The following is a 23498-nucleotide window of genomic DNA, read 5'->3' as shown; positions in this document are numbered from 1 at the left end:
AGGACACAGTGTTTGCAGGTGCAGGGACCCAGATTAGCTGCATCCTCCCGATTCTTGGTCCAGAACGTGGCCCTTGTCATGTGGCCATTCTTCCACATCAGCTTGTTAAAAGGCTGAGTCTCTGTAATTCTGAAGTTCATTCTGACACAGCAAGAGGAAGGAAGACAAGAGACGTTACCTGTACAGATCTCCAGTCTGTCCCAACAGCCATATCTCAGAATCTTGTTCACTCTATATTCTAATAAAATGCTGAATTGGAAATAATGTATAGCTTTTTAGATAAAGGGTGATTTTACTGTTGAAGGAACGTTCTGAGTAGCATCACCTAACAGTGAAAGGAAAGACACATAGTAACACCTGATTTTGGCAAAAGTAATGGAGTTTGCTGAAGTTTATATTTGTGTGTTTCTGTATCTGGAAAGAATGAAACAACTTTCATGTATGTTAGTAGGACAGCGTGTTAGAAGTGCAGAGAATACTGAGTGTTCTAATTGTTTTGACATGTTTTAATTTAGCTTTGAGTATGGCTTACTTCTAGGTTTATATATTACTTTTTAGTCCAAGTGTACATTGTGACACTACCTGAAAATCACCGTGTCCTAAGTAGTTTCATTGTGAATTAAGCTGTCTGATTAAATTTATGTTTTCTGCAGAAATTTTTTCCCCAATGTTTTAATAACTACATATATCACTGTCACTTAATCTAGATGCCTTTCTTTTTCTTGCACAAAACATTAAGGTTTTGGATCTTAAATCATTTAGCGTAGCATTGTCAGATTGCTGAAATAGCAAAAAAAGTGCTGTCATAGTGCAATATTTGCTAAAACTGTCAGCTTCAATCAGAATACTCTTTTATTTGTTGTAATCAAATAAATACATGAAGAAAAGTTATTCAGTAAAAGTTTATGGAAGTGCTTTTGGTAGAAGCTTGAATAGAAATAGAGTTCCAAGTCTAACATGTTTATTGGAATGGAGCACACTGGCACAGCCCTGCTAAGCAGTTCTGATAGCAAGGAAGCTGACTATAAAGGAGCTTTACATTGTATCAGATAGCTTTTTTAATCACTTCTGATTACTTAAAGATATTTAATGTATTCTCTATCTTCTCCTCCTTTTTGCTTTTTCCTTTTCGTTTTCTTTTTGATTTGGTGAGGTTGCTGCTAAAAACATGAGCTGCTGCTGGGACTTGAATCATGTACCCTTTAAATCCGCTTTTTCTTCTTCATTTTGTGGTGTCTGAGGAACTTTGTACCAAAGTGAAAATAGAGTTATAATTTCTTTCTGTGCCAGAATCTCAGGAGTGATGCCAGAGATGTTTTAAGGTCTCTTTTGCTACCAGAAGCTTACCTGTTGATTGACCTACCTATTTAACCCTTAAGGACACTGTTGGTCCAGCCAAAACAGAGTTTATAGGAGAGTTTCTTAAAAGTACATTTGTAATTCAATGGGAAGGAAGCTCTAAGAAAAAATGGTTTATCGCTGCTGGTCTGATGTGTGATTTCTGATTTCTTTTTACTTTGGTTAAACTAAACAGAAAGCAGTCAGCCTTCATTGTATTCAAAGAATAATGATTCTTTTGCTTTATTCAGTGTGAATCTTCCTCCCTAGGCTTTTTCAAAAATAGCACTCCGTTACAGTAGCATCATGAGTGTGAAAATTTCAGCAGAATTAAAAAGAAAAACTTTCTGACATTTGTTGTAAATATAAATTCCATGGGGAGAAGAACTAAATTGGGAAACTCAAAGACAGATTTTAAAATTTGTTCAGGATTTTTGTTTCTTCAGTGTCTTGAGACTTTAGGGTGAAATTTCACGATATAGTCTTAAAATAGAGCATGTGTTAGAATCTCTATAACTTTCTGTTACTGCTCTGTCCCCATAGGAAACCTTCATAGCTGCAGGATTCAAGGTGATAAAATTGCCTACAGAGAGAGAGGATGCTAGACATGATTGTCACCTGGAAGTGTCTGAAGAAGCTGGATCAACCATTTATGTATGTGGTTGCCCAACTTTTTTTTTTCTTTTTTTTTTTTTAATTTCCAAGATGCATTTATTTTGCTTTATAATAGGAAAAAACCCAATAAAATCTATGTGAAACTTAAATGGTATAGATTATTTACCATGTTCATCAGGAAATAGGACATGTTTCCTCTGTGTGTGTGCACATGTAATTTTATATTAGCCCTAACCAAATTATTTTTCAGGTAAAGTTCTACTTGTTGAGTGCAAGAATTTGACTATGGTTGACTTTATATAGATTCCCAGAGCTGTTTAAAGTACTGTTGTGATAACACATTTCAATAATTCAGACAAGGTAGAGGGTGCAAGAGTGATCTCTGGTCTAAAATGTTTAGTTGTCTCTGGTCTATGAGATTGTACTGTTTTAACTCAAATCATTAGTTGTTGCCTTTCAAATACATGGATTGCTATAATCTAAATTTTATACAGAGAATTGTACATTTTTGTCCTGAATAAAAGATTTGTTCTTTTGTACTATTCTCACATAGTTCTGTTTAGTTTTATCTGAACATGTCTAATTAAATACTAAATCTAAGAAAATAAAAACTTTTTTTTTTAATTTCAGAAAGGCACTTTTGTTCTGGTATTGACCTCTATAGGTAACTAAAACTTGCCACACAGCTCAGTGAGAAACAAGATTATTTAAAATGATAGTGCAGACTGTTTCATGGCATTCATTTTCTGTTGATGATGATGATATGTAGGTAGAAAGAATATTTTTCATTGAAGATCATGGATAGCAAAACTGCCCCGAGTCTGAATAGGTGTTTGTAGACTAAAAGTGTCTATATTTTAGAAACTACTCCAGGCCTTCAACTGAGTATTGGCAAGACCTCATGACATACAGTCTAATCCCAAAGACACTGTGCAGCTCCCTGAATGCCTGGGTTGTGCTGAAGTGTTTATCTCATCACTGACCACAGAATGGAGCTTGTGGCACTTTGTTTGGTGACACACATACTGGATGCTTAACATTAATACAAATGAGCAGACTTTGTTGTGGGCTTCACTTCCCCAGTCATAACTTTTTACTCAGCTGTTTCAAAGTGAAATCAGCTTCAGGAGTGCAGCTGAGGTGGAGAGCAAAAACAGATCCCTGCAGGAGTGGGCAGTGCTGAGGCAGGGCACAACTGTGACAGGGGGGCTCTGTGTCCAGCAGCCAGGCTGGGCTGTGGCATTGGGGTGGTGGCTGAGCCCTGTGTTCCTCACAGAGAGTGGAGAGTGTTGGCTTTACATCAAATCTCCATGATTAGTTCTTTAAAAGACTTCACATTGAAGGTAAGTCTGGCTTATAAATAAGGCTCAAAAAGCTTAGGAACTATCTTTAAATAAAGCTTATCCCATTCTGGTGAGCTTTTTCTCCCAAAGGAACATAACAAGTCACTGAGAATAGATCTGCTCTAAGCATTGACATGTATATACATCTTTATGTACAAAACCTTAAACCCATTTAAGGTCTATGTTAAGCAACTGTAGTTCTAAATTTGTGGCCTCCAGCTTTCAAATGCTACTCTGTTAATGTGACCTAACGTGTTCAAATGGGTGACTTTAGCAAATGTGTGTGTTTTTTTGAATGAATGAATACATGGTATAAATACATACCTTTTGTATGAGTGTGAGTGCACTAAACACTGCTTTCTTTTCTTCTGTAGCTAAAATTTTACTAGATTCAGATATTGTTCAGGTACAGCAAAAATGTCTGTAGGGCTGGTTTGTATTTCTATATGGTGTTGTATTTGCTTTAAAGTTATCAAATGTTGTTATATTTCCAGTACCTTCAATTTTTAATCAGAAAGTTTGTTATTTTTTCTCCACAGATTTACACTAAACCAGGAACAACTGCTGCTTCAGAAACTGCATCTGTGGTGAGTTTGTATTTGGGATATTTTTAAATCACATGAGATTAACTGCATGTTAATAAGGTGTGGAATTCATTTTTGTTCCAGTTTAATTTATTTCCATATGCTTATCCCAGCCGTCATTTAGCTTTTACTTTTGCAAATAATATACCTGGAACACAAAATAAAATATGAAAGAAGTAGTACATTTTCTAAACTTGGAGTACAGTTCCCATCTCGATCTCCAAATGGATTTCATGTTGGTTTAGGAAATTTGAATTAGAAAGGTAACTATTGGTCTAAACAAGATTGTATGCTTGTGTTGTAAAAAGAAATAATGAAATATGAAACTTCCTTTGATTTAAAATCAGACTTCCAATACTGGCTTTAACATTTGTTTTGATTTCTTTTTGGAACAAGCCCTTATGTGTCTGACTTAAAATTCTACAAGAAATAGTGGTTTAAAAGCAGAGGAACTGGTTTATGAAATTTTAGTATTCTTTATCATGATGTTAAAGATTCAGTACCAATGGTGATAGAGTTTGTTTTCAATTTTTATTTACTGTTTCATTTTTTCAGTATAGTACTTGAAAACCTAAGTTTTCAATCAGTTTGAGAGAACTCTTATTCTTTAAAAGAGTCTAATCAGCAACCTTAAGATGAGAGGAGAATAGTCCTTATACTGTAGAAATTAGCCCTTAATTTCTTTAATCCTCCAGCAGCTGTGGAATTTTAATCAGGAGATGTGTGCAGTGGCTGTGAGAGGTAACCCCCCCACCACCAGCCCAAGACAAGGATTCTGTGCAGTGACACTGCCAAGCAGAAATACAAAGCTATTTATATATGTGCTTTAAAAAGTCGTCTGGATGGACATGTATAAATGAAGCAGTAAAAAATTGTCTTTCATTGTTCTTTATTGTAATGACTTTTACTCACCTGGTTCATGTGTTGAAACTTACTTCAGTTAACTGGTTGGCTTATTGTAAGAAAGGTGCAATCACAGAAAGAAATTAAAAGTCCTTTCTTAGTCTCAAGTGAATAAGATACAAAAAAAAAATAGATAATCTTTATTTCTTCTTTTAAGATTAAATAAATATGTCTGAGGATTAATGATGTTACGAGACAAAATTCTGTGTGAATGTTTGAATAATTTTTTCTTCTGTTCCTTTATTGGATCATGCCTTTTCAGTCTGTTGCTCCAAAATATGTGTATACTCCCCTGAATCATCTTAAAGATGGAACTGTAGTGAACTTGTATGGCGTTGTGAAATTCTTCAAGCCTCCATATATTAGCAAAGGAACTGGTATGTACTATATTCAAGAGATTTGAAATGTCCTCCAGCCAGAACTGTTCTTACTATGTTTCTTCAAAATCAACCAGAACAGCAAATTCACATGATCCTTTGACCATAGCTTTGCCCAGCTAATACCAAGGAAACAAGAAAACAAATAGATAAGAGATATCAGCCAGTTTAGGCAGACTGGTGGAGATAGCAAATGAAGAAAGAGATTTATAATTTGTCCAGCTCCTTTAACAAGACTTCAGGGAATTGAGGACTTGGAACATCTTAATTAGACAAGCACTGATTGCTGAAAATCATTAGGGCAGCCATTCTTTCCAGATATGTAAAAATGTGAAGTTAAATGCCCTGACTTTCAAAGTAGCATGTCTCTGAATCTGTCTGCGAGAGATTTTTTTTTCAGCTGAGTTATTTGTCAAGTTAATCACTTCAATTTCTGTAGTTGAAATTTAATAGGGAAAATGATTATTTGTTTAGCAACTAGTCCTTTCCAAAATGTCATAAATAACTTCCTGATATGTCTTCCCTATTTTCAGTTGACATTATTAAAATAACCCAACAGTATCACTGGAGAACAGGAACACAATCTGATATTTCTTATTTATGACGATAGTTGTAAATTCGCGTGCTACTTTATAATGAAAATCTCTAATACAGTTCTAATTAGTTTGGGGTTTTGAGTAAAAATGCTCACTAATCAGTCCAATATTTTAGTGTTGGTCTTTGGTTTTTTGCACAATCCAGAGTGATGTTTGCTTGGGAGGGTACAAAATGGTCGATGATTGTTCTGCATTGTCAGGGCATGAAGTGGCTCATTTTTGTCAGAAAATTCTGCAGTTGCTTTAGATCTGAGCCAGTCCTGCACAAATACATTCTCTGTCTGACACTGTAATAATAAGAGTCATGTAGCTTCAAGCTGATGCCCCCTGGAAGCATGGCCACTGTACTTTATCCACATGTAGATTCTTTAGGATCTTTATTCACTGTATAGATATGCCCTGAGGTAAATGATGCTGCTCCTTCTTACACATATTAAGGCTTAAGTCTGAGGTTTTGTACTGTGTTCCCACTGAAGGTGGGTACCACTGGACTGGTACCTAATTTAGTCTTGTTGGTTTACATAATCTATAATTAAAAGTTCATCATTTTCATTGCCATTATTGCATTAGGTGAGTGTTAAAACACTGATGAATTAAATGAGTTTTCAGTATGTTCATAAATCATTTCTTACAGAGAAAGTTGTTTTAGCTAAGCATGCTTTTGCTTGGGGCATATATTTTGACACCTCAGTATATGAGAACTTCATGAGTTCTGAAAACTGCCCAAGAAAGTGCTTTGGGTCTTGCCTCATACAAGAGACAGATGGGATTTTGTCTGATAGAAGATCTGCTGGAAGTGTTCAGAACTATATTCTAACTTTCCTTCCCCAATAGTTTAGGATATTTTAAATTTTTAACAAAGATTATATTCTCTTCTCTCCCTCCCTTAGTCTTAAGGATATCTCAAGTACTTAACCTTGATATTTAAAAGAAAAGGTAAGTAAATAGAAGGAAAAAAGAGCCTCCGTCTTTGTAGTGCCCAATTACAGAGATTATGTGCTTGACCATGAAAGTTTTAGGACATTACAACGTGACACCTACTGCTTCCCCAGCCCTTCTTTTTTCATGTAGATACTGGTCAGTATTTTCCATAAAGCAGGGGAGAATGAAGAGTAATCCTTGCTGCTGGTTAACAATGTCATAGAATTAGTGTTCTGTTTTTCTGGGGAAACCTCCATCTAGCATTTTTTCATAGATACATGCAGTGTATTTTTATGTCACATGTTCAGTTAAAATCTCATTTTACCCTACCTAGACATTCATTTAGATTGTAACTATTTAATTTTTACAAAATATTTCTTAGAATCAAAATTAATAAAGGATAGCAACTTTGGAAAGGACACTTCTAAAAAGCTTGACCACTTCCAGGTCAACAGTTCTACATGCCTAAAATGCAGACTAAGAATCAAATCAGATTCTTAAAGAATTTTTGAAGCCCAGAGTTTTATTTTTGTTCTCAAGTTTTATTTGATCTTGAGCCAAGTTCATCAAACAGCCCAGAGTTTGTTTAAATTATGTAGCTGAAAAATGAGCTCTAATTTCAATGATACCATTTGGTCAACTTGAATTGCAATAGTCAATTTTAGCAAGTAATAGCAAACCAACTTTACAGTGCGAAGCAAGCCCATCACAGAATGTTGTGGCATCCTTTTGTGAGGCAGCAGACTCAGTGATATCTGCAGTAGTTTTTCCTTCAAAGTATTGTTCAAACCTATTCAGACCATTTTTGGATTCTTTTCTGAATCAAAACGTTAAGGATTTATATAAGTTTTGCAGAAGATAATAAAAACTGTTGCAGAGGTAAAGACAGCAATTTAATTTCTGGATCCCTAGAGATTAGAATAATGTTTTCCTTTCTGTTCACAGTGATTTATATGCATTTCTTTTTAAAATAATCACTCTTTCTTATCTTAAAATATAGAAGATAAATAAAAGATAAAAACATATCTAAAGGAATTAATAATAATAATAATAATAATAATAATAATAAATAGTTAATAGAAATCTACAGTTACTTTGATCTAGAGATTACATGATGCTGGCATTGAAACATCTGTTTAGCCAGATGCTTCTGGTAGTTGCCAAATTGTATCTCTAAAGTGTATCACTATTATTTTAGAAATAACAAGCTCTAGTAAAACAGTTTGATTCTTCAGAGATTTTGTTTTGGGCTTCTGCAGCATATGTTTTTATGTATGTATATATACACACATAGGAGTTGTGTGCACATGTATGTTCTTTTTTCCTGTCTTGTTGAAATATAGATGGTAAATTAGCTGGGTCAGCTGTTTGGTGTTAGTGCAGACACTTGTGTATTGAATGGCCTCAATAATTCTTGAAAACAGTATTAAATGTTTCATTTTGTTTTGAAGAGAGAATAATTTGCTACAATAATCTGTCTTTTTTGTGTGCATTGAAATAAAAGAAACAGAAGGCAGTCTTTAATTAGAGTCCCTGACTGCTAACAACATTGCCCAAAACCTTTTTTATCTCTTGGAAAGGAGAAGTTATTGGTTCAGGGTAGTGGGTTTTCTACTAAATGTTATTGAAGAATAAATATGTGATTGCCCAAAGGGGGATGTGTAATTAGATCGATGCTTTCCACCTTAACAATTTATACAAGCATATTTGTCAGGAACTGCTGAAGTCCTCACTAGAACTACAATAAATTTTTAATCAGTGAATACTAAACAACTTGTTGGTCCTACAATATCAATAACTACTAATCTGGAAAGCTTTTTTAGCAATTTTGATTTTCTTAGGATGACTGAAAAATGAGTTTGTACATGAAGCTGTGGAGTGTGGGGTTTTTGTGGTTTTTTTATCTATCTGAACACGCTGTGGAGAAATGCTGGCTTTCTGCTCATGCTAATAGCCAGCATAACAGAGATTTCTGTAAAAAGAGTGGAAATGCTGTGACATTATGAAGGAAAAGTTGTAACCTGAAGAAGGAACCTAGACTATCATAGTGGAGGCAATTTTAGATTTTCAGTAACTTTTACAGAGCTGCAAGGGATTCCTATTTCAAAACTATTTAAAGGACCTGTATAGCTTGACGGTCAGCATTCTCCATGCAGACAGTGCAACCTTCTACTGATTACCAAATTTTTTATGAAATAAAATAAAGAACTTGTTAACAAGTTATAGCAGTTGTATTTTTAAAGAGCAATAAGGACTTAGCTGAAAGAGTATAAAAAGTGTGTAAAATGTATGCAGACCATCACTCTGTACTTTAATTTAAATTAAACATGAGTTATGTCTCCTTGTTTTTGTAACACCAATTCTGGGGTGTTACCAGCATAGGTAGCTGTCCATTGACAGGTGGTTCCTCACATGATGTTAAGCCTAAATGAGAATACCTCTTCCTAATAATCAAATATATTAAAAAAAAAAGGTAGGTGCAGTTTGAAGTTCTGTGTAGCGCTATGAAGCACTGAAATTCGGTGCTTTTACTGAGACAATCTATTATGAAAGTAGAAGGCTTTCTTCTGTAGCATATAAATTTGCTGAACTGTGCATCCTTTGTGTCATATTTTTAAGACAGGTTATTGCAAGTAAAATCTACCAGTGGTAAAAATTCTCTTTTAAAAAAAATCAGTGGGTTTTTTAAATCGAGTTAATTTCTCTAGTAAGGGAAAATTTACTCCAATATGTAAACTTCCATTATTTATTTATTTATTTATTTATTTATTTATTTATTAGCTTGGTAATGACGGAATTATGCTTTTTTTGGGTAGTATATTGAGAAAAATCACAAGTGTGAACAATGACATTACATAATGTCCTAGAGTTAAACAAAACAATATAAATTCAGCAATTTTGTGTAGAGTTTGACTCACTGTTTTTTCAGAAAAGTGAATTCATTCAATGATCTCTAATGCTGCTGTGGAAAACAGGAAACAATTTCCACATTTCAGCTGGAAAAGACAAGTGGCTTTTTATTTTTAACCTTCAGAAAGGACTTCGCTGAATGAGGATTTCATTTAAAAAATGAGTATTTATGCTTCGTTCTAAGAGACCTCTGTTGTAATTAGGTTTGTAGAAGGGATGTTTTGAGGTGATAGTAAGGCATGGAAGACTGAAGTCACAGAAGACTTCATGGAAGACTGAACCTCTATTATGTAGAAAGTGTTCCCTGGCTATGTAAAGCAAGTGTACTATTTTATACTGCTTTGACTAGGATGATTATGTGTCTTATATGATTATGCTAATTACACAGACAATTGAGGTAGTGTGTTTAAGTTCTACCATTAAATAGGCAGCTGCACATGTATGAAGCTGACTAGTTTGCATAATCACAGCATCAAAGAGTAACCACAATTTTAATGTGGAATGTTTTTGCTATTTCCCCTTGATTGTGATGTTGGATTTTATCCGTGCACTGTAGCATGTTATTCTGCATCCCCAAAGGATTGTAAATCGATGAACCATATGGGCTTTTCTTCTTAATTGCTCATTTTGCTCATATTTGCAACAGATCTTTTAAGTTAACCTCTAGAAATCGTACCCAAAGAAATACATCAGTCTTTGGATTACAGTAGTAAATACTTGCAGTTTTGTCAGCCAGTGACTGAAGTTTATTCTTGACATTCTTATCATAAAATGTTAAAATAGACTGTATGTGGACCTTGTGCCTTTGGTGGGAGTGGAAAAGAGTCATCTCAGCAACTTCTGAATCTTGGGAAGGAAGAAGAGTACTAGTTTTATAGAAATACAGAAGGTTTTTGTATCTGTAGGAAAAATTTTATTTCTTGGTAAGCCTTCATTGGATTTCTTTCACCCTTCATTCACTCAAATCATTAAGGAATTAAAACTTTTAAGTTTAAATGATAGCAAAATTTAAGGGTATATGTGCTAGAAATGGAAGAATATTTCTTTTGAAGCATGTATTTTATTCAGTCTTACATACCTACCCTCATGTTTAGGGAATCTGTTCAGAGAGTTTACATATAACAATCATCTTTTTATGACTGCCTTCATGTAACTTTTTTATATAAGGCAAATCTGTCAATTTTACTAGACTGATAGCATTCTCTTTCAAAGCTGTCTAGCAAGAACTTCTGTGTCTGCATCTTCATAATGTGCATGATGGGGACTTCATTGACTGTTTTAGACCTACAACACATTTGTTCAGTTCCTAGCTGTATAAACTGGTATAGTGTCATTATCACCAGGTGTCTCATAGAATTACAGCTAAAGGAAGTTGGGGTTTTTGATCATTTAGATTTTTTTTCTCTTCTGTTTGGATTTCTCTTTTTAAGAGATGAGAAAGTATCTGTCAGGGCAAAATAGATTTGATTTGCGGAATTTAATTCATTGCCAGTTAACATAAACATCTAATATTGAGAAACAAATAAATACTTGAACAGTTAGGGAGAACACTGTTCCTCCACCTTTCCCAGGTGCAGCTTCACTCCAGGTACCCCTCCTTCCTCCTCTCTAGTCTCTGTTCCTCTGGCTATGGTTACAGGTGTCTCTTGGAGGGACAGGAGGAGGTACAGGAGATCAGGGCCAGGATGTAGCCTTTCTTTCTGCTGCTACTTGGTTTCTCAGGTAGGTTACCAGCTGCCATGTTGTGAAAGAGCAAATGTGTTTTTACTCTGTTTATAAGGTATCAGAGCACACATGTTCTGTGAGCTGAACTGGAAAGTACAGGTTTTGTTTATGTCATCCACAAATTCTATGTTCTCAGCTGATCTGCATTGTCATCTTTGTATCTTGTCTTGATTTTACTTTTTAGTTCATTATTAGAAGTGAAATTCTATGAAGTTTAACTTCAAAATGGCATATTTCATATTTTCACTTTCTGGCTACCACCGTGTGACTCTGTTCTTGTGGTATATATATCTATCTTGCATGTTTTGTTGAAATCAAGGATATGTAATTTATGCTTTAATTTGCTTGTAGAACTTGTAGAACATATTACCTTTTCAGAGAGCTGTGCAAAATAAATCTTAGAAAATTATTTTATTAAATTGTAGATATGTGCCTCATTTTGTAGAAGTAATTGAAACGTGAAAGAATAGCATGCCTGTTGCAGACAGAAGAAAAAGGTTTGTGTGTTCTTGCACACAGAGCTGTGCTTAATCACACATTTCATTTTCAGTTATTTGGGCTAATTATTGAAAAGATGGGCCACACTTCAGTTATTATGGTACTGTAAAAAAATTAAATTAGAAAAAGTTACACAGATCATAGCAAAAAAATAAATTTGCCATAGGGATGTTCCTCCCAAATTTAGTATCTGTGTATTAATAATTCTATAATGCCTGTTACTCATCCAGACACTTTTATATTTTACAGATTATTGCTCAATTGTAACACTTGTGGACCAATCAAATGTGAAGTTAACGTGCAGTCTTTTTAGTGGAAACCTAGATTTTCTACCAAAAATTTACAAAGTTGGAGATATTGTTCGATTTCATAGAATAAAGGTATGTACTAGGATGTGGGGGGTTTATGTGCTTGCTTTTCTGCACTGAGAGGACCATAGAAATAATTTAGTTCTGTATGTACAGAAATTAACTCTTGGAGACATTGGATAAAGCAGCTGATTGTTAAAACAGCTATGGTTATGGTATGGACCAAAACTGAAAGTAAACTATTACATTTTTCAACAACAACATTTATTAAACTACTTGACAAAAAAATCATGTGGCACTTCTAGATGGATAGAATTTAACTTACATAAATCAGCACAATTTATTCCTCTTCAAACTGATATGATTGAGGAGTTTCTCTAGGTCTTCTGTTGTGGAGCAGTTAAGGTCAGCTGGAGAATCACTCCAGTAGAGGGAATCTGTCTGGGCTTGTTAGTGTGCCGTGCACTCCTGCTGCTGCTCCAGTGTTATCCTGCATTACTCCCTATTTATCTGTATCAAAGGGCATGCAGGAAACTGTTTGTAGCTTTGATACTGCTTCTGCTGGGTGTTTGTCTTATGCCTGCTGCAACTGTATAGGGAAGGGGAGCCACCCTACAGGGAATGAATAGAAATCTTGTAATGCTGGACTGTGGTTAAAGAGGTGCATAATAGGACCAAAGATGTGATTTTCCCATTAATTTGCAACATAACCATACATATTTATTTTTTATGGAAAATAATTATAGCAGAAATTGAATGTAATGAAAGAGGCCAGTAAAAAACAAAAAAAAACCCCAAAACACCAAGAATAAAACAACAACGAAAAACCTCCCAGTTTGCATATCTGAACACTCTTGAGAGTATCCTGGGAAACTTAAGAAATGTAGGAAATTTAGGATTGTACCAAAGGATGATAAAAGGGATAAATATCTGTAGTACTAAGTATGTACATTTTGAAATGCTGTAGCAGGAGAACAAAGAAGAAAACCCCATGACAACAAATGTAAAAAGTGGTAAGATTTATCCAGTATTTGAGTGTCATACTACTGAGATTGTTAAGAAAGAACTTGTTAAGATTCAGAAACAGTCTTAAGTTACTCCTTTATATTGTAAGTATTTACAATTGAGAGAGAAATTAGCTAACCTATTCTGGGTTAGTATCAGGTTTCTCTGAGGTCATCTATATATGTAATAAGAGTGGAATTAAATTGTACTTACATTTTGAAGCTTGTGTGCTGATCAGTACTTGAGATGTGTTATCAGTCTTGGAAGTTCATTAATTTGACTTCAGATGGGAAAGTCTTACGCTAAATTTAATATTTTCTCTGAATCCATCAGGGTAAATGTTGTACAGATACATTCATTTCAGAAATTCAGTGGAGATAACTTGTTTATTGCTTCTGAAAACAGAGTACATGTTTTATAAATGTGAAGAAATAGAAAGGGACTGGTCAAAATAGTAGCATTGAAAAGTGAAAAGTTGTATGGTTGTGGTAAGTCAGTATTGGATTTCTAAGTACACATTAAGAAAATAAACAAGACCACTGTCAGGAAATTTATGTATGCACCCTCTTTTATACAAACATTGTATTGTCTAACTTCTATTTATTATTATCACAAACTTACTAAGGAAGCCTACTGATACAGCACAGGTAAGGGACCTCACTGTTCTGATTTGACATCACTTTTTTGAGGAGATCTGGAATTCTAGAATCTTTGTCAGTTGACACTTTATCATTCTCTGAGATGATGTTCCAGTATTTAAAGAGAGGATCTATCAATTTGCTTCTCACCCTTTTTTTCCATCACAGTTGGGCTGTTCTAAGTGGTTTCCAGTCCTAACAGACCTCCAGCTGCTCACAATCTATGTCTCTTCAGATGCATGAGCTGACAGCTTGTTTAATTACTTTCTAAGTGAAAATGATCTAGAGTGACTAAGATATCTTTTTCTGGATGGGAATGTTCTGATTACCCCAGACTAAGTAACAGGTACTTTGGAAGTTTTCACATCTGCTCTGAGCAGGTAGAGAAGTCTGACACAAAAGCCTGGTGCCAGCTTCTGGGAATGAACTGGGAAGGACCTCTTTCTCTTTCAGCCACAAGCAGCATAGTAGGTATGACTTCTAATTACAATTTCTGCAGTTTCTCCTTCACTCTTTCCTGCTTTGGTCTTCAGGCTTTAATCACCTTTTCTTAGCTTGCTGAATGGAAAGCAAGCCAGGGTAGCAGAGGCCACAGGAAAGCTGTGCTTACCAGTGAGGACAGATAGATATACACAGCCATTACAGTGGTGTCCTCATGTTCTGTCTGCCCCAGATATGCTTTCCAGGAAGTTGACATTAATAGCAAACACATTTTAAAAATCACTGCTTCCACTTACACTTTTGGCTTCTAATGGATAACTCCTTCTCTAGTAACAGAGATGTTGGCAAGATCTGATGGCCAGAGCTAATAAGAATTTAATGAAGAGGATTTTTTTGGAATTACTTTGGATAGAGGGTAATTTAATTTGCTTAGTATTTGTTTCAGAGAAGGATAATTTTAAGTGTCTTAGTAATAGAACTGGAAAATTATCTAGTTTTATTACATTTCTGTTAATATTTCTTGAAGTGTATCTTTATGCTTGTCATCCTATGATTATTTCTCATGAATTACAGAATTTAGTTATTTACAGTACTGTACCTGGGCTTTCAGCCATGATCAGTGCTCTGCAGAGATTGTGGAAGGTGAGCCCCCCCTCTCCCAGTATAAAAGCCAGGCCTGTGATCTATTTGTCTAGTCTTCTCCTACTATCTTCATGGCAAAGAAAGAGTTTTCTTGGGTGGATTTTTCTTGGACCTTCTTGTTTATTTTTCACTGTGAATGCTCTTAGTATCTTAGAACTAATGCCTAATGGTACACTGTTAAAGAGTGGGAAGGGGCAATCTGCTGGTACTGGCTAAGCCTGCAATATTTTATACTCCCTTGACTTAGGAGTTTTGGCTGGTATTCTGCCTTTCTTAAAATGCCTCAAACCCTGCCATGGTGATAGAATGGTTAATTTCCTTGTCAGCGTTTCTCTAGTATTCCTTATTACCTCTGAGTGATTCACAAACAAGAACTTATTTCCTCACTTCCAGTGAAGAGAATTGGTATTTGATTTCCATTTTAATGTTTGAGGATTGGAAAGAGTGAAGCACATTCTTACTTTGGTGTTCATCTTGTTCAGTGTATTCTAATTGTTTAATGCAGTCAGGATGCCCAGGATGTGTTCTGGTGGCCCTTTTTCCTGAATGCACAGCATTGGAGAGCTGTGTGATCCATGTGACCTCTGATTATAAACTTCACTTGTATGGCTTCCCTGGCATGGTGCAAACTCTGTAGCAATTGCAAAGCCTTAATTCTCTAGCTTTTTGTCATAGTAATCCTGATGCTGTTCTCTTCTCTTCCTGTCATGAACCTTATCTTCTTCTGTACATAGGGGCCAGTTGCTGTAACAGATGAAGTCGGAATTCTAAAGCTGTCACCCTCTTTCTTAGACAGTATTATTGCATCACCACTGCACTTCTCAAGTCATGCACCATGTCAGAAAATATTCTTTAGAAAAATAGGGTCTTGGGGGTTGTGGAACATGGTATCATCACATAAATGCATCATGAGCTGAACTGAGTTTGCACAGACATCAGTAACTGTCATTTACTAACCTTGGGATAACCATGGATTATAATCCTATTGTTTTAGTGTTGTGGTTAGATCACAGAATCAGAGAATCATTAAGATTAAGAATCATTAAGATTGGAAGTTACCTTCAAGGTTATCAAATATAACCCTTGACCAAATACCACCATGCCCAATGCAGCATCCTAGATCTCTAGAATAAAAAAATGGAGAAAAACACCAGGAAAATCAGATTCCTTGCAAGCTATTAATTGCATATTCATCTGATTCAAACTCTTTAGATTTACAGTGTAAACACATAGTCTCTTTGAGCAAAAGGATTTAATAGCCACAATATAGACAGTTGTTCCTTTCATAGATCAGTAGATTGACAAGTGTAAGATGTAGGTTTTGCTAGTGAATTTCTAAGGTATTTGTCCACAGAGGAGAGGGAATCTGAATGTCAAATATGTGGAGCATGGCTTCATAATAGCATAGAAGTATCACACTCCCTTTTTTGTTATCCTTACTAGTTCTGTTCTGTCTCTCTTCTTGTGCATCACTCTCCTAAATCTAGTAATATTTAACATAGCATTTGTTCCACTGTGTTGCTTACTTTGATCTTTAAACAATCTGCTGTTATTTCCAGGAGCAATCTTATTTTTGCACTTAGCTAGCAGTTTCCTTGTCACTTTATGCTCTCTCCTTTAGTTTAATCCAGTTTGTCCAATGAAAGTTGATTTCTTTTCTTCTTTCTACTTAATGCAATATGGAAGGTACTGGGAGAAAGACCCAGCAGAAATATCTGCTTACTTCTTATTCCTGGGCAGCTCTAGCCATAGCTGTCAGGTTGATAAGGATGAGGGGGAAAGTCTGGAGCTTGGATGTATAGCATGCTGCATGAACATTAAACTTCAGCAGAATAGAGCTCCCGGACTCTTAGTGTCTTCTGAGAAAATGTGGTCCAAATATATAAACTTGGCCAAAATTAGGTTTGAGACTTTCTACTAAAAAAGATGTTGAAGAGCGTGTGTCTTTTGCACTGCTACCCAGTTTTCAAATTCTTTTTCTGAAGAGTGGAAGGAATTAATTTTTTTTATGGTAAGCAGTTAGGAGAATTTTTTTAATACAGAAAAAAGAACTTTTTTTTTTTAGAAATGTCAGTATTAATATGGCTTGTGGTTCTCCTTCAAAATTTCTGTAAGGCATACAACACACTTTGAATGGAATTTAAATTAAAAACAAGTATTTTTCCTATAGTAAATAATGTCAGGAAATAATGACTGTAGGCAGTGATAGAGTGTTTCTGTAATTTCAAGTCTTAGCAATTTGCAAAAATTATTTTCCTATCAGTATTTTTGGTCAAGTTACTGGATCAGGTTTTTAATATGTAGAAAATATTCCAAAATAGTAATTTTTTACTCTATTAGAATTTCTAAAGCAGTATCACAGTGCCTGCTGGCTTTTTAAATTACTAAACCAGAAATTATTTCAACTGACTTAAGTATATAAGCTTCTTGCATACAAATTTTTCCACAAAATACTTATATCTTCAGGTGAATTGAATTGGTAAATAAAATACATTACATTGCTCATTTTCTTCTTTAATTTGTGTTTCTATTGCTACAGATGTTTCAAACTGTTGCAGTGTGGAGCAATATCCTGTTTTATTTTATTTATTTTATATTTATTTATTTTATCCCTATCCCAGTTTCCCAGGTGTGCCAACCTCTCCCTCCCCTCCCCCTTGCCCTCTTGCTAAGTGCTGTCCGTCAGTCTTAACATTGCAGCAAGGGCGTCGTCTGGTTGGTCAAGTTCCAAAGATGCTTCTCGGCCCTGGGGTCATTGGCCAGTCCAGGTGTCATTGTCCCCTGAGACTGCCCCCCTCCCACCTGGTTGGTGGCTCACCTACCCCTTCCCCTCCCCCTTTACCCGGGCTTAAAAAGACACGGGACCATGCGGTCTGGTGCTGTTGGAGCTGTTACCAAGATTCCGAGATCTGTGACCATGGAATAAAACTCTGGATTAACTCTCCAGCAGGACCTGTCTCCTCTTCCTCTTCACCTCACCTAAAGCCTTTCCACTAGAGGTAAACCTGAGTTCCTGCTTGTCTGGACTTGTTCCAAGTGCCAGCTGCAGCATACAGCCAGCCGGGGGTGTCTCTGAGGAGAAAACACCACAGCTGCTGCCTCTGGTCAAGCAGCAAGGGCCAGAAGAGCCCAGGCACATTCCACCCGGTAATATTGGGATCCTATTCCAATATCAAACAATCTTACTTTGCAGGGAGCAATTCAGGAATGCTAGAGAATAAGTTATCACTTATGGTCCTAATATCTAAATGTGTTTATCATGTCTTCAAAAAAAAATCATTTTACTTCCATGTGACTATCTTTGTTAGTTTTCTTTTAGGAGTTGCCTCCACATAGTTTGTATAGTTCAGCTTTCTTCCTGTGATATTTGAACATATTCAAAATGGTTTAATTTATACTTCAAATGACTTCTCTGTTTCATTAGTATCTCTCTGTTCATACAGCTGGCAGTACAAGTAAACCAGAATTACATTATTAAAATATAAGAAAATAAAATCAGCATCCTCTGTTATCCAAATTTCTTTAGACTATTTACTTAAGATAAGAAAACATTTACAAAATATAATGAAATATACCAGATGCATTCTGGTGGGTTTTTTTCTGACAGGATACTTTCCTTCACACAAATATCATCAGTGACAATCACAAAAATTTGAGCTCTTCCTTCTTAGTATAAAAACATACATTAGTTTGGTATATGTTGTTTCCCTAGGCATTTTTTGATGTTCTAAGATGATCTGTGCCTGCAGTGGTTTCATAATAATCCTTTGCTTCTATAATTTAACAGTCAGTTTTGATGATAAGCTACCGTGGAGATGCTATTATTCCAGCTTTATACACTACTTACTATCACACTTTTCCATTTAGTGAAACGAATAACACCATCTTCAGAAAAAAAAAAGATGTATTTTACTTTGCTGTAAATCTATTTATAAATATTTCAAGATTAGCTTCTTTTCAATAACCATATTCAGTATAGGGTTGTACCCCATAGAAATCACTAGAGTTTATTGTCCATGTAGTTTATTGAGGTGACATTTCACCTATTGTTCTTTAGTTTACAGAAACCATGCCAAAGACTCCTGCAATATGTATTGGAATTTACTTGCTTAGAACAAGCTAAATGCATTTTATCTGCTCCATTTTTTGTCCCAGAGGATATTTTTATTTAGCAACCATTATTTATTGAAATTATTTAAAATTCTCAGGGACTTTTTAAAGAGATAGCAGTCTGCCCTGTTTCGTTGTTAACCCCCTGCTTCACCCTCCCCCACCAATTTTTTTAAAAACAGGTCCACATCCTCTAGAAATGACACAAAATCTCCTGAAGGGGAAATCATTGTCATATGCAAAAGTCTTAGATTGACTCTTTTATAAATTTAATTCAATTTCAAAATAATTTGGAAAGAACAGCATTTTTACAGTATCAGTGCCCAACTTGATCTGAGATCTGCATGAGTGCCATAATGAAACAACATTTTTCCATAGATTTTGTTCATTTTACACTCCAGTGATCCTTCATGACTTTAGCAATGATTTTTTTTTTCCAAGGACAAGCCCAGAGAATTTCTGTTGGCCATCATCTGCTTTGTGGGTCCAGCACACATAATTTTCCAGCTGTGAAATACTTTGTTCTATAACCCACTCTACATTTTCTTCTGTTTCTTCTGTTGTTCACTGAATAATATTGTTGAATTCTGTTTACATTTGAGGGGACTCAGGGGCTTCTCCACCTGTCTGTGCCTGAGGACATCTGGTTTTGCTAAAGATCATTGGTAATTTTCTCTTCATGACAGTTGAGATTTACCTTCTTACATATTTTATTTCTTTTTTTTACTTATTATTTTATAATTGCCTCTTCCAACATTAAGGCTGATTTCAAATTCACTAAATGAGGGTACTGGGAGATGTCAGAAGTACAGTATGTCAGCCTCCTGAATGCTCAAAGCATGACATAAAGGATTTGGGAAAAGAAGAGAGTAACTGATGGTGGAAGCCCAGGGAGACAAAGTACTTCCTTTCTGGTTTTGTGAAAGGCTTAGAGCCTTTGCAGAGGAGTAGGATAGAATTTTTACTAAGAAAAAAATCAAGATATTTTTATGATGATTTTAAAGAACTAATGATGAAATAAATGAATAGGTAAATTAGAAATTAAAACACTTCAAGAAACATTTGACATGTCAGACAAGATATGAAAAATACTCTTGAAGTATATTTTGATAAAGGATGAATAGGTAAAAGTGATGAGAGTTTTCATCCCCTCTGCATGTTACCTGTTTAGAGAAGCTATGGAATATAATGCCAGTGATAGCAACTAAAGAACTAAAGTAAATCTTACAGGGGAACATGTTTTTCCAGATTGTAGATAATGGGGGGAAATTGGTTATGAAACCATGTATTTTCCTTATTTGTCCTTTGGCTTTTCTTGTATTTTCAATATTTAAATGTGAGGTTAAAAGATCGAAGCTTTTCAGTGTTTCACTGAAAAAAAACTTCATCCTGAATTGATGTGTTCCATTGGTCAGGTTTGAAGAATGTTTAAGTAAATCAAGGTTCATCTTAAAGATGACCCTTAATGCATTTATGCATAATGTCAGAGTAGCAGGGATTAAAGGAGTACCTGTCACCAAATTGAACTGGTTTGCATATGAATTTCCAAGGTCAATGAATGCCTGATTTGTTTGCTTTTTAAATTTCACCATGTTTATAAAATATAGGCCTAAATCATTGGCAGTGTTTTGCTGTTTAGAACTTCTGACACACATTGCATGTTCTGCACTTTCAGATCAGTGGGATTTTCAACCATTTGGAAATTGAGCACTGGGAATCCCATACTAAACTGTCTCACAAATGCCATGTTCATGCATGTTACTGCTTACTTGGTGACCCTGCATTAATTAGAAAGGGATTAATCAAAACAGACTGTTTCAGATTTCTGGATAATGAGTCATGCAGTGCTTTGATACAGATAAATCTATAATTGCAGGGAGCAGTAGGAATAGAGTAGACCCTTGAAGGAATGCTTCAGACTTGAAGTACTGTGTTTCATATGGCAGCAGATACACAGCGAAATCAGCAGGATTCAGGAGACCTGCATGAGCAGGGCAATAGACATTGAATAGTTGTGATAGCTGTATTCATAATTCAAGGAATGAAAGCTCATCACTGCTTGCTTTATGGAAAACAAGTATCTCCTTGAACTGATATATTTTTTTATATTGGGAAATGGCTATTGGGAGGTGCCAAAAACAGGAATCTATAATAACTTTGCCATTATTCTGCTGCGTAAACCCTAAAAATTAATTTCTCTTGTGCATTTAGTTCCCCATTTATTCCCATCCTGATATGTTCCCCACACAAATATTTTGATGTGTGCAAATAAAATACTCTGTAAGGATGCTGTAGGTGTAAATGTTACAGGTAAGTATTAGTCTGCCGCTTCAAAAATTTTTGTGTAAGATGATATTCCTGCTTATACATTTTGTTTTCTTATTAATATTAATTTTACCTTTTTGTTTTGTTTTTATTTTGACTCTGTTCTCCCAGTAGAAACAGGGACAGAAATGATCAATGGTCCATTTTCCATGCACATGATAAAGCAGAAATATATTTGTTTATCCATGCATACAAACTTTTTTTTTCTCATTCATATTTTATTACAGATCAGGGAATACAATGGACAGATGCAGGGAATTACCAGTGGGGGATTTGCATCCTTAACATTTGATGGAACTGTAGGAGCTCCAGTAGTTCCACGAACTTCTAGCAGAGTGTACACATTCATGGACGAAGAACAGAAAACAATAGAAGAATTACGTGTTTGGGCAGCCAGTAACATTTCCATCTCTGGACCAGCAACAAAACTGTCTGGTGTTCAGCCAATGCTGTTCTTTGATCTCACTTGCCAGCTGGTAGGAAAAGCAAAAGTGGATGGATCTTCTTTTCTTCTAAAGGTAGACTTCCTTTTTAAAAATAATTTTTTAGGTTTATTAAGACATTCTGATACATTTTTCAATAAAACAGACATATTAATTTAAATAATATTATGTAGATAAATGTTTTTAGTGTAAGCAAATCTGTGATCCTTGGCTGTTTGTTTTTATGAAAACAGAGTAGAAAGCCTGGTTGTCTTTGAAGTTGATCACCTGAATTGTTTTTTTACTGGGGTTTATTAAGATGGCATTATATAGATCATAATTTCACAAAGATTTGTAGATAAATATCACAAGATTTCTTAACCTTGAAAAATATTGTTAGTTTTAAACTGTATCCTTGTTTTCTAGTTAGCAGCATTTACTGTTTGTTTTTCTAGATTTGATGGATATGATTGGTGCAGTAAGTAGCACTGCCTAAAAGGAATGAATGGATTATGTTATCATGATGGATTTCAGGTAGCTTCTTTTAGTTACACATAGCACTCTGGGCATCAGCGCTTACTGAAAATACAAAATGCAAAGTGCCACAGAACAGGAAAGCAGATTCTAAAGGTGATCCTTAACATTACCTAAATGAAAAGGAGGTCTCCACAATATTCCCAGTTGAGATGTATTGGTCTGGTGTTATTCCAAGACTTCTATATATTTTTTTTTTGTACTTGATTCTTAAAACATACGTAGTGATCAAGCTGTTATTTTCCACTTTGTGACTTCTTAAAATTATTTATTGGTTCTACCGTGTTAAACTGTATTGTTACAATATTTTTAGAATTAGCACTTGGCATTATTCCTTCATTGAATCAGCAAAGATTTTTCTCATACAGAGAAATGCATTACTACAGAGAAACAAACCTTAAGTCCATGCTGTCACATATTCTGCAACTGCTACAAACATTTCCATTTAATTATGTCTTGTGAAATATGTGTCAAATGAGACCCAGTAAATTTTCATGACTTTGTGGACTGTAATTAAGTTGTTCATGAATAAGTGTATCTTCATTGAAAGACCTTTTGCAAGGACAGAGACAAGTGCTTTCTTAAATTATTATTTCTTTACATGCTTTTTGTGTTGTAAGACCTGAAGTTAATTTTGTCACTTTTGTATAGTAAAGGTGATTGCTTGGGGAAATTTTAGGGTAGACTTCGGAAGGTAGAAGTCTGAGGTCAAATAACAGTTGATCAGTTATTAAGTATAAAATATAAAATACCTAAATATGTTTTACAATACGTTGGACAAGCTTAAAAATGTTACATTAATATTCTGTTGCTAAATTCCTCCATTTTTCAATAATGGCAAAGTCCATTTCTGATATTAAATACTGGTTATGATAGAAAAGAAACCTCTCTAAAAACTTGTCGACAGATTTCTGATTTTTTTCATGATTTGCTGAATAAATCAAACAAAACAAGCAATTCAATACCAGCTCAAATTGAGTGATCATTAAATATTATTTTATTGTATTTTTTTGATTATACATTTTATAATAATGTTTTACATTTATTTTTTTCCAAGTATATCTGTTAAATTAATGGTTGATTATACTATGAAAAAATAATTATTATTATTATTATTATTATTATTATTATTATTATTATTATTATTATTATTATTATTATTATTATTATTATTATTATTATTAGCATTGATCTCATGTTCCTAGTGGAGACTGCTTCATAGACAATTAAAATGAATTTCAGCAATTCTGTGCATCACCTGTA

At 34.8% G+C, this 23498-nt stretch overlaps 1 protein-coding gene across 3 annotated transcripts in view; it reads left to right on the top strand.

The window, feature by feature from the left end:
• Window positions 1–23498, top strand: part of POT1 (protection of telomeres 1) — a 62326-nt gene that overhangs the window by 12916 nt on the left and 25912 nt on the right. For all 3 annotated transcript variants that reach the window (XM_066550663.1, XM_066550661.1, XM_066550664.1), the window contains 5 exons: window positions 1882–1992; window positions 3836–3883; window positions 5046–5160; window positions 12060–12190; window positions 21507–21797. In XM_066550663.1, the coding sequence (XP_066406760.1) occupies window positions 1882–1992; window positions 3836–3883; window positions 5046–5160; window positions 12060–12190; window positions 21507–21797 (696 nt within the window). The remainder of the gene's footprint in view (window positions 1–1881; window positions 1993–3835; window positions 3884–5045; window positions 5161–12059; window positions 12191–21506; window positions 21798–23498) is intronic.

The sequence above is a fragment of the Molothrus aeneus genome, chromosome 5 (assembly GCF_037042795.1).
Source record: "Molothrus aeneus isolate 106 chromosome 5, BPBGC_Maene_1.0, whole genome shotgun sequence".
NCBI classification, from domain to species: domain Eukaryota; kingdom Metazoa; phylum Chordata; class Aves; order Passeriformes; family Icteridae; genus Molothrus; species Molothrus aeneus.
This window is presented reverse-complemented; position numbering and strand designations above follow the sequence as displayed.